The sequence below is a fragment of the Ipomoea triloba genome, chromosome 5 (assembly GCF_003576645.1).
Source record: "Ipomoea triloba cultivar NCNSP0323 chromosome 5, ASM357664v1".
NCBI classification, from domain to species: Eukaryota; Viridiplantae; Streptophyta; class Magnoliopsida; order Solanales; family Convolvulaceae; genus Ipomoea; species Ipomoea triloba.
The window spans coordinates 26,125,165-26,137,252 of NC_044920.1; the positions used below are offsets into that span (position 1 = coordinate 26,125,165).

The following is a 12,088-nucleotide window of genomic DNA, read 5'->3' on the forward strand; positions in this document are numbered from 1 at the left end:
TGCTTGTTTAAATTTATTTAGAAGTTATTGACAACAGCATCCAAACTACTAACGAATAAACGCAAATTAAAAAGTTAAATAATAATGCTGAAACACATAGAGTCAACGCGACTCATACTGGGAATCAAACCTATGACCTTTCACTTGGAAGGCCATAGCTAGGTGTCGCTTGACCACAAGATCTTTGTCTAAGTCAACGTGTTTTAATTATATATCAATTGACATAAAATCTCGACAAATATGACAATGAGGTCCCATGCAAAATAAGTTTGCACTCGTTCAAATTTGTGAAATTTTGGTTTAAGGATACGTATATGTTTTTCTTATTTTTGGATGATACTGATAATTTGTCGTCACTATTTGAGTGTGTATAGGATAAATTAAATTTTGCATGCATTACAATCTTAGCTCGCAAAGGATCACATGGAGATATTTTTATGTTCACGTATTGTTATGTAGGAAGCGCATGCATTATACATATGTCAAACTCGTGTAAACAGCAGTCTTGAACGTGCCCGCGGGCAGCAGGCTAAGCTTACAACTTGCTTGTGCGTGTGAATTTGGACGGTTGAGTGTTGTTCATGTCAACGGTCTATTTTTCGTTCCATTAAGGATCCGATATGATACGTAACATACATAGACACAGTACATTTTTTTTTTCGCATGAAATGTTTTGTAGGAGGAAGTGAATGAGACGTACAACGACATGGAATTATGTAGTAACAAAATTTAAGAATTGTGAAAGAGACTCGAGTATTAATCCACAAAACAGACACTGGAGATTTTTTTTTTTAAGATTGTTTAATTACTAGTCAATTACGAATCGAATAATAATTTTTATTGATTATATTAGTCTCTCTCAACTCATAACCTTGTGATCAAGTGACATAAAGTGACTCTCCGTCTCTCCCAATTAGGAGGTTATGGATTCGAGCTTTAGAGGGTTCAAAAAAAAAAGTCTAGTACTGAAGCACAAAGAGTCAACAGTTGCCTTCACTAAAGCTCGAACCCACTCCCATCATCCATGTGAGAATGTAAACCAAGACACCGAATGCCTAGACCACAAGATCTTTGGCAAGGAGCCATTTAAATTTTCTACAATAATAACCTTTAAATTTTCTACAATAATAACCCAACACTTCAGTAAGTGGCTAGTTTGGTTCTTTATGAACAAACCAATCACTTTATTAATAAGTGAATAACTAAATAGGTTTCATTTTCATATAAAAAAACTAAAACTAAATAGGTTTCATCAATAATTGAAAAGTTAAATTTACATAACGGTTATGGAGTAATAAAAATATTATTTTTCCTAACTTTTATTTAGCCTAATAAAAATATTGTTTTTCTTCGCACAAAGTGTGCTCTTAGAACCTATCTTACACGTTATAATAACCTACATAATCTTCCATTCAAATCGAAAACCAACACCTTCACATCGTTGTGGTCCACCATAATACACTGCAATAACGAGAAATGGATGGATTTGTTGGCAGATTGCCATTGAAGCATACTCCACTAATCCTACGTCACACTGCAATAACGAGAAATGGATGGATTTGTTGGCAGATTGCCATTGAAGCATACTCCACTAATCCTACGTCAAACTCAACAAAAAGGGGTATTCCTCAGTCAGAGGAGATGAAAGCTCTTTGTACGCGAAGTGTAATGTGAATCTTTAGCCGCTCGAAGTTGGTTCATTGTCTCACATGTATGAGAAAAATGCTGAAAGGTCTGAATTGGATCCCTTATGCACACACGAAGAAAACTACCCGTGGTTTGCTCAATCTAACAAAGAATTAAGAAAGAGAGTGTAGTGTTAGTTTTACGGTCACGGGATAGTCGGGCGGTGGACCAACACAACCGTAAAACAAGGAAAAGTAATATAAGGGATAGAGGAAATATTGAGACAGAATAACTACCCTTGTATTAGAAAGCTGCAAAAACTCTGCTCAAACCGTCATATTTCTTTCCTAATACTGAAAAGAAAAAAATTTTGCCCAAAAATCTTGGAAGATCCCAGTCTAACTACAGTTTAACCGCCTATGAGTGCTGCACCTGGTCGAGCACCACATCTAAATTATCAACACCAGGCAAACCGACAGGTTATCGAACTTGGTCGGCCTGTCTCCTGGTTAGCGCAATCGGACCGTGGGCTCTGGGGCTCCGGGTACCTTGACGCTCCAGACTGGGTACCCTACTTGGGGTATTCCTCATGCGGGATCCAAATGTCAGCTGATGATTAAGCCGACAAAAAGAGGTGTTGGGAACACAAAAGAAAAGAATGTTATCTTATTGGAAAGTCAACAGCGATAAGTGGTGCACTTATCGACCGGGAACCTAGGCGTGGCGTGGCTCTGCTGCTGCGTGTAAAAGCTCATATAATTGACAGAAACAAAAAAAGTGCGATAGATAGAGGGCGCTGCCTGCCTGCCGCCCTTCCCTCACTTTCCACTCACTTTGTTGGCTTCAATAATTTCCGGGGTTTCTGTTAAGATTAGATCTAACTTCCCGCGTCGCCGTTACATACAATTTTGTAATTTGATTTGTTACTATTTTTGTTATAGTATTTTTAAAAAAGTGTGATGCGTGCACACATTGAACAATGTGATGCATGCATACATTGAATTTGACCAATTGGGTAAAGTTATATGCAAAGAATTTTTTGAATAATATATTGATTATGATCCCGCTTAATATGGCTTAATTGGTTCACAAAATTGAAAATTAAAAATACATGAAAAATAATTTGGTTAATTTGAGGTGGGTCGATCACACTTAGTAATTAGCACTAATTTTTATATTTTGATTTGCACTATCATATCTAATTGTAAGAGAAAGTAATTTCTAAAGTAAATTTACATATTTACTACTAATGTAAATTTATATATATTTTTAACGTTGGACAAATACTACTTAAAAGTCTTCCAAAGTAAACATTTCATTTAAGATAACTGGAATCCACTATCCGTCTCAGATCAAAAGTCAATTTCACTCAAATTATTACTTTAAAATGACAACTTAACATGTCATTTTAGTTAGTTTTTCAACAATGAAAAGAGATGAAGAGAGGAATAATGTAAGATGCATATGAATATAGAAAACTTTAAAAGTTTCTTTTTGTATTAATAGAATGTTATTACAAATGTGATATGAGTAAAAAGACAAGTAGTCATGTCTCTTTTCATACAATAATTAGAGCTTATATAGTGTAGATATAATGGACAAGAGCAATATGGTCAAGCAAATCAACTAGCTTAGGTCCAACCTAACCTCATGCTTGATTATTAGCCCAAAATTTATGGATGTAATAACAATTTCATAATGTGTGGTTAGTATGTTGGTCGGACTTTATAAGTTGAGACCTTATAAATTTGCTTTGAGCTAACCTTATACTTAGCTGATCCGAGTTAACTTCAATTCTTGAGACATTTGTCATTATTGTCTTATCGTCATCTTAGATGGTTATTTTAGACAATTAATCTACTTTCTACATGTTAACTACTTTAATGGTGTAGTACGTAATTATAACCACTTAAGGCTAGCAAATGATCGAGCCACTAAAAGAAGGCATAAATCTTATTACACCATATATAATCATGACTATGCTATAAAAGTTTATTGCTCTACAATAATATAATGAATTACTGCTCAACTCTATCATATATAACTAAAAAGCTCCGTTTTACTCAATGCATGCTCTTGAATAATGATTTTGATGAAGCTTTCGTTCTGATGACCCCAAATTTTTTTTAAAAAACAAGCTCAAATGATTTCAAAACACGCTTTCAACTTCATAGCCACCTCTAAACTCTACTACAATCCAAATAACCCAAATATTGCACAAAGCACTCTAACTCACAAGCTATATACTCATACTAATGTAGATCATCAGATATACAAACATTATTCAAATAGTAGAGCTTAGCTTTAACTTAGGCCCTGTTTGGTAAATAATCAGCCTATCAGCTAATTTTGGCTTATTTGACCACTATTAGTTGTTTGGCTAATAAGCTTTTTTAACTCCAAAATGCTAAAATTCAAAAGGCTACTCAAAGCAGCCTTTTCAATTAGCTTTTTGAGAAAAGAAATTATACCAAATAGCTATAGCTAACAGCCAATTTATCAAACAACTTTCTACAATCAGCTAATATTATCAACAAATCATACTTTTTAACCCAAACAGCCAACCCAATCAGCCAACAACCATTTACCAAATAGGCCTTAATCTATAAACATCCGTCATTTTTGCTTTTATAATTTGAATATAAAAATTATTTGTATTATCTGTTTATGTTTTACGTATGTCATCCATGGTCCCACACATACATTCACTTATAAATTTATGTTCATATCAATAAACGTGTATGCACTTACTATATTTATGCGGTCGTGATGAAATGCATTAATTATTTGACGTGTTTAGAGCACTAGTCTTAGCCTATAAGAATATAACATGTAATGTACATTAATCTGTTACGTATATTAATAAGGAAAATGCTTCCTTTTTTTTTTTGATAAATCAAAGTTTGCCACATAATAAGAAATAAAAAATATATATATAATAAAAAAAAGTATGCATAATATGGTGCCCATTCTTGCAAGGTGACATGACTAATAAATCACCCAAGTGGAATTTGAAATATTGTGGTTAATAAGTTAATATCACGAACAATTTAATTGCGATTGTCCATGTATTATTATTGTTATTATTATTATTGAGAGTGAGATGGAATTGTACGAATACTTTTCTAAAAAAAAAATCATGATGAACGGTAAATATAATGAAATGACATTAAGACATATTTTTGAAAGTGAGAGAGTATTTCATCTGGCCATATGCCCTCAACGATAACCTAATGGACCTTTTCAACGAATTACAAATATAATACTCCGTAATATGGCAATAAGATGGCACATTATCAATTGTTATACCATGGATTATGGTTCATATTGCACTGTGAACCTTGATACAAAAATCTGTACATTAAATTAATGCATTATGTACCTATAGTTAACAATTTTTGTACATATAAACAAATAACTTGATAATTACTGATACATAATATGATAGTTATATGTGCAAAAACTGTTAACTATTGGTACAAAATGTGTCAAATTACAGACACATAATCTGAAGGTTATTTTTGGACATGGGTCTATAATGCAAGATAGACTTTGATCCATCTTATAATTTATGTACTACTACCACAAAATTTATGTACTACGACCACACAATTTTAACATACACAATTTATGTGTTTTGACTTACAAACGCAATTTATATTCTAAAAGTTAACAATTCTAATACTAAAAATACACAGTTTAGAAGGCCCTAGTCCATGGTATAACAACTCGATTTTAGGCAATCGTTATATCGTGGACTACGGTGCACATAGCACTGTGCACCCTGGTTCAAAACGACGTCGTTTCGATGTTAGTAGACGCGGACGCGAATGACTCCAGGGAATTCATTATCTATAATACACATAATCATTATCTAGAATACATAGAACGCTTGCCTAGAATACACAGAATGTTTGCCCAAAATACACAGAACTTATCATCCTAACATTCGAATGCACAAACACATCACGACCTGTGTTAACAACATGAATACACAGAATATTGACACAAAATACACAGAACTCATCCTCCTAAACATTCGAATGCACAAACACATCACACATAGACATGTGTTACTAACATGAATACACAGAACGGTTGCTTAGAATACACAGAATGATTGTCTGGAATACACAGAACGATTACCTAGAATACACAGAATATTAACATAAATACAGAGATCGGCCGAAACGAAAAACGTTATTTCTAAAAAAAGGGACGGTTAGTTTACAATGCTCAAAACGACGTCGTTTACGTACGTGATGCACATTGCTATGTGCACCGTGGTGCACAATATAATTTGCCGATTTTAGGCTCACGGGCCTAAGGCCTAATGCCAGCTCAACGAAAAACTCACGGGCCATCTTTGTTGGGAATCGAATGTTATACGGAATTTGGGCTTATTTGTGTAAAAGCTAACCGGTATTTAGAATTTGAGATCGTAAAAAGCCCAGCCCATATATCGAAAGTCACTGCATGAAAATTGAATAAGAGTTCATTCAAAGCGTGGCGCCACGTACACAGTCCACCGGAAAATGGGACCATCGGCGGTGAGGTCACCGTTGAATCTCCCAGCTAGGAATCGTGGCGGATACCGTAAGCCGGCAGCTCCGGTACTTTACAGTCAACCGGGTCCGAGTTTTAAATCTAATCGCACAATGGGAACTGCCTTTGCCTCAAAACGAAATGGCTCAATGTCTGCAATGTGCGCGCAGACCAAAATCCCGGAATTCATCGAGCGCGCCGACCGTAAATGCAAAGGTTGGATACATTTCGTAGGCGTCGGAGGTTGTGGATTGTCTGCTCTTGCAATGCTTGCTTTGAAACAAGTAATGTTTCCTTTCTATCCTCTAAAACCTGTTTAAACCCCTTGAATTTATTTATTTTTAATTATAATATAATATAGTATAATTTCCGGCAATTTGTACTTGTTTATTTAGTATTACTTGATTTACTTCTCGTGCTGAAGCTGGGAGTTCTAATCACAAAGATTATCTTTCTTTCTGGATATAGAATTGAGCTAAATTTGAAATGGTATTATAGGGTTTTGAGGTTAGTGGTTCTGATATTAAATGGAGCAGCTATATGGATCCATTACATGAAGCCGGAGCCCGTTTGTACATAGGTCATTCTGAATTTAATTTGCTAAGAAATGATGGTTCGAGTTTGCCAGATGCGGTTGTTGTATCAAGTGCCATCCCTGTAGACAATGTGGAGATTTTGCATGCCAAGGCTAGAAGAGTTCCAGTGTGAGCAAATTACACCTGTAACTTGATTCAACCAGATTGTCGAATTGTTTTAATAGCAAAAGTAATGAGTGTGATATTATCTTTGTAGATATAAACGAGGTGCGTGGTTGGGAAAGATAACAGAGGGTCACAACCTCATTGCTGTAAGTGGGAGCCATGGTAAGGGGTAACAACTAACGATGATTAAGCTTCAATCTATTTCTTTATATGCTTTTCTCTGCATAACCACACAATGAAAGACATTTCCAATACCTCGTTCCATTTACAAGTTGGCAATTGGAATGGGGATGGTAAAGATGTGCAAATCTATTGCCAACATCAGTAAGCCACTCAAGTATAGCTTCTACTCTAAAATGCAGGAAAGAGTACCACAGCTAGTATGCTTGCTTATCTCTTGCATGCAATGGGAGATGACATTACTGCTGTAGTTGGGGCTAAGGTGCCACAGGTATAGTCATAGTGTTGATTTCATTGTTTCAGTTGATGATGCTTATTGTGCCAAGTGACAAATCTTATTCCAAAGATTAGTCTAATCAAAAGTTCACCTGCCCTCTTCAGTTTGATGGGGGAAACATCATCTATGGTACCGGCAACAATTTTGTTTTGGAGGTATCCCTTCAGATCTCTTTTCATTGTAGAATTGATGATACTGTGGAATACATATCCTGGAAGGCATCAGGAAGAAATTTATACCACTTTAGTAGTATTGATTATAACTGGTACTGAAGGTTTCAGTTGCTGTAATTTGAACACATTTCTGCAGCACTCAATCTCCGTGCTGATGATTAATGCAGGCTGATGAGTATGACTATTGTTTCCTGGGATTAAGACCTCATATAGCTGTTGTTACTAATGTGGATTGGGAACATGTGGATATCTTTCAAAATGAGGTCCAAATCTAACTAGCAAATAGTATGCTTTATAAGAACTTAACTTTTGGCCTCAGGATATCCACCATTTCTTTTTTCCTTTCAGGAGGAAGTTAGAGCAACTTTCCGGCGATTTGTCCAGCAAATAAGGGATGGTGGGCATCTCATTTTATGTGGAGATAGGTGTGGTGTATATTTCAAGGCCCTTGTCTCCTAATCTTTCAGTAATAGTTGCAACGACCACACGCATTATTGCCGGAGCATTGCAACAACATTAAATCACCAATCTTTCTCTAAATTTTGGAATGGAAGTAAATTGTATATTCTGAAATCATCCTTAAAGAATTGATTCTTCCAATAGCACCACTGACTTTTGGGAGTTTACTGCATCTCAGTTCAAATTTTTTTGGGGACTCCCATCACCTTATGTGACGACGTATGATGAACTTTACTCTTTGTTTCACTAGTGATAGGACCAGTGACACTTCTGTGAGTTTCTTGTTATTATGTCTGGTACATTTCTCGTCCCAATAACAAAAAATTGTGCAGCTGTGCAGGTGCATATATTTCTTTGTGCAGCCGTGGAAAAGCAGATACTGAACCACATATTTCAAATGAGTTTGAAACATTTCCAAGTTCAGAGTTGTGCTGTGATAGATATCACATAACAACTTATGGTATTTCCAGTTTTAATGAATGGCATGCTTCATCAATTCATCCAAATTCATATGGTGGTAGTGATTATAAGCTAGTAAGTTATTTGTTCTTTAATGTGATTGCTTGTCTGTTAAACGTCCAAGAATAATGATTTAAATATGTTCTTTCTAGATGTGCAATTGCTAGGTTGTGAAATAGCTATGCCTTTAGTCTTGATAGCATTTTTGTGAATTACTCTCTTGCAGTATCACAAGGGGCATTATGTTGCAGACATCAGCCTAAGGATGCCTGGAATCCATAATATTATTAATTCATTGGCAGTGAGTAAATGTTATATAGTAAATCTTCCATATTTTTAATGGTCTAATAGCACCAAATATCTAAACTTTCTGCAAATTTTGCAATTCTATCTAATTCTTTTATTTTTGTCAATTAAAATCCAAATGGTTTACATTAGGAATCAATTTATCCTATACATCATAATCAATCAAAATCAATTTCTGTTGAAGTGGCTGCCATGTTAGCAAAAATCAAGAAGTTTTGACCAAGTGGAGAGATTGGATGAAGTTGATCTTAATTTGAACCATATTTATTTACTAGACAAAGTTTCTTTTAAAAGGATAGAATTGCAAATTTTACTAAGAGTTTGGATATTTGACACTATTAGGCCAGTATTAATTCTTAAAAATAAGTTATAGAGGAATTATAGCCTGTTGTTCTTATCAGTTATAGGTAAGCCAGTTAGTATCTCTGTTCCTGAACCTGCAGGTTATTGCCACAGTGAGTATTGTAGCCAGCGATAAAGGATTTTTTGATACAATAACTTCTCTTCGGTCACATTTGCTCAATTTTAGAGGCATTTGTAGACGTTTTGAGAAGGTTGGGACAATTTGTGGATGTCACATTTATGATGATTATGCTCACCATCCAACTGAAATTCGTGCTGTTCTTCAAGCAGCACGTCAAAGGTTTCCATTTACGGAGCTTTTGGTAATTTTTGAACCTCACACTTATAGGTCAGTTATATCACAAATATTATTTCAAACATAATTTACTTTAAATGACGTTTTTGTGTTTTCACCCTTTGCAGTCGCATAGCAGCTCTAAAGAGTGAGTTTGCTGCTGCATTTAAAGATGCAGACCAGGTTGTAGTTACAGAGGTATAATTAATATGGAGTCAGTTTGATCTGATTTACAAGTTGCTAATATCAAGTGTTATGTAGCCGAAATAGGTTAAGAGTCAGTATGAAAGGCTTTTGCATTGCAGAACCAAGTAGTAGGATAGTTGTGAATAGCTTTTTCACTTGCTTCGCAATAGGCCTCCTTTAGTTTGCAATGGAACAACCTTACTGATGCACCATGCTTACATTTGAGGCCCGACTATTACATCTATTTTTGTGCTCCAGGTTTACGCTGCCAGAGAAACGAGTCATTGTACAAGTGGAAGGGATCTTGCTAGATCTATAGCTTGTCCATCATCTGAATTTATACCCTCCAGAGAAACAAGTCATTGTATAAGTGGAAGCGATCTTGCTAGATCTATAGTTTGTCCTTCATCAGAATTTATCCCCTCCCTGGTACAATACATTCTGCTTTTTCACCAAGAAAGCTTTAGCTTTTAGTGTCTAATCATTATAGCAAATCCCATAACAATTTTAATCTGGAAATGCTGTTGGATTGTCAGGATAGGGTGCTCGATAAATTGGTAAGTTTGGTTTGGAAAGATCCTGATAGGGAGATTGTCATCTTGACTTTGGGAGCAGGTAAAAGTTTTAAATATTTTGGTGGTTCAATGTTTTAAACTTTTAATTACTAGCATTCATCTAAAATGATGGTATTCAATGATTCAGGAGACATTACTACACTGGGTCGGAAACTACTCTGCGAGCTACAGCTCAGAATCACTTATTGCTCAATGTTTCAGTAAAAAGAACCTATGGAACAAGAGCAGTATTTCCTCAACAAGGTCTCTCAAAATATTCATTTGAAGGATCGATGCACATGGAATGATTTTGCCAACAACGGAACGCATGATCTCACGCGAACCTTGGGAACAAGTTCTTCACCCGCAATTTTTGGACAAGGGAAACTGGGACATCACACCGCTTTCTCCCAGTTCATTTGCCGAGACTATTTCATCACTTTAGATTGCTGAGGATGCACCTGCGCACGCATACATTTTCAATCGACGTTAAGAGAGTAACTAGACGGCCAAGGTACTGTCTAGTCAGCTGATTCTTTCCTATCTAATGTCTTTTTTGTTAATGAAACAAAAATTGTGGCTTTGAATAGTGCTGTGTAAATATTACGAGCAAACTTACTGATCTCGTTTGCCAGTTAGTATGTTTGTACTATGTATTATGTAAGACAACCGCTCTGAAATCGCTTGTTGGTCGTTAGCTACCCCTGAACCTGCCTTTATTAGAAGAATGTTGATGTTTTTTTTTTTTTCTTTTTTGGGTAAATTGTTGATGTTTATTTTAAATTCATTAACTATTGCGTTCAAGAGTGGACAAAATTGCTGGCTGTAACAATCTCAGCTTTAGCTTGTCGCAGCTACAAGAAGAAAAGAAAACTTGGATAATATAATAAGGAAAGATGCACTAGAAACCAGCATGACCAAACCTATTAACCCAACCTGTAATAGAAACTATAAGAGCATGGTCTACATAAAATATTGACAGAAGTAAGAACATTTATTGTTTTTTGGTAACTACATCATGATTATCAGTTAGCTGATATATTGACCAAATCTTTATGCGAAAGCAGATTTGCCGTGCTTAGATATGAATTTGGAATGATTGAATTAAATTGAGGTTTCATTCCGAAAGGTAATAGTCAAGTGAGGTCAATATGGTGTTTCGAGAAGTTACTGAATCTTACGAGAAGTGATAAAGGTTCGAGAAGTAACTTGAAGAAAGTAGAAGTCTGAGACGTTATTGAGAGTTTGAGAAGTCGGTAAGAAGGTCGGGAAGTAATATGAGAAGAGAATGATCGAGAAGTCATATATTTAGGGGGAATGACGAGAAGTTAACTTTTCGATGACAAGTATATTACTCTCCGAAAAGTAACTAGCTTCGAGAGTTGTCAATTCTTTAGAAAGAAGAAGGAATTCCGAGAAGTAGATAAGTGAAAGAAAAGTTATCCAAAGACTCAAAGAGGAAAGACAATGGAGAATAGGTGAGAAGTCAAAAATTTCAATCTCCTAAAAGTACGTGACATATAGGCCATAGCATCTCAAAATAGACGAGAGTTATCTTTTTGGACGTCTCACTTTTTTGACACACAATAAAATTATTATTAAACATACTCTTTATCTTTATTTAATCCTTAGTACTTTTCATATTTTTCTTTACAACTTTAAATAATTTACCGTCCATATAAATACGGTCATGTCCCTCACTTATCATTTGACCAATTAATTTTCTAAAGGGCATTAATGTCTCTTAAATTTCTCAAATTTTCAAAATTAAATTCTTTTTTTCATCTCTTAAATCCGATCCTTTTTTCTTTTCTTTTCTTTTTTTTTTTCTCGAAAATTCGATCCAATTTTTTTAAAAAACCGACCCTTCACCCTTTGTTCTAGGAAAAACCGACCCATAAAAAAAAAAAAAAAAAAAAAAAAAAAAAAAAAAAAAAAAAAAAAAAAAAAAAAAAAAAAAAAAAAAAAAAAAAAAAAAAAAAAAA

General features: G+C 34.9%; 1 protein-coding gene across 2 annotated transcripts; it reads left to right on the forward strand.

Annotated features, from left to right (window-relative positions):
- Positions 1–6,187: 6,187 nt before the first annotated feature.
- Positions 6,188–10,852, forward strand: LOC116020000 (UDP-N-acetylmuramate--L-alanine ligase-like). 2 transcript variants are annotated; one of them, XR_004098798.1, is made up of 14 exons: positions 6,188–6,455; positions 6,670–6,875; positions 6,964–7,034; positions 7,235–7,323; positions 7,434–7,484; positions 7,670–7,765; positions 7,851–7,927; positions 8,294–8,495; positions 8,647–8,721; positions 9,170–9,417; positions 9,492–9,561; positions 9,808–9,978; positions 10,091–10,164; positions 10,252–10,852. XR_004098798.1 is itself a non-coding variant. In XM_031260425.1 (14 exons), exons 1-14 carry the CDS (start codon positions 6,285–6,287, stop codon positions 10,326–10,328), a joined length of 1,683 nt encoding a protein of 560 aa, XP_031116285.1. In that variant the 5' UTR covers positions 6,188–6,284; the 3' UTR covers positions 10,329–10,852. The 2 variants fall into 2 exon arrangements, 1 of the variants encoding a protein (XP_031116285.1); XM_031260425.1 differs by having other exon boundaries at positions 10,086–10,164.
- Positions 10,853–12,088: the final 1,236 nt, after the last annotated feature.

What these genes read in the sequence shown, in the direction of transcription:
- LOC116020000 (XM_031260425.1), top strand. Translation starts at nt 6,285, where the DNA reads ATGGGAACTGCCTTTGCCTCAAAACGAAATGGCTCAATGTCTGCAATG. An exon ending in ATATTATTAATTCATTGGCA is followed by an intron (nt 8,722 to 9,169) that starts GTGAGTAAATGT and finishes CTGAACCTGCAG; the next exon opens with GTTATTGCCACAGTGAGTAT. An exon ending in TTTGAACCTCACACTTATAG is followed by an intron (nt 9,418 to 9,491) that starts GTCAGTTATATC and finishes CACCCTTTGCAG; the next exon opens with TCGCATAGCAGCTCTAAAGA.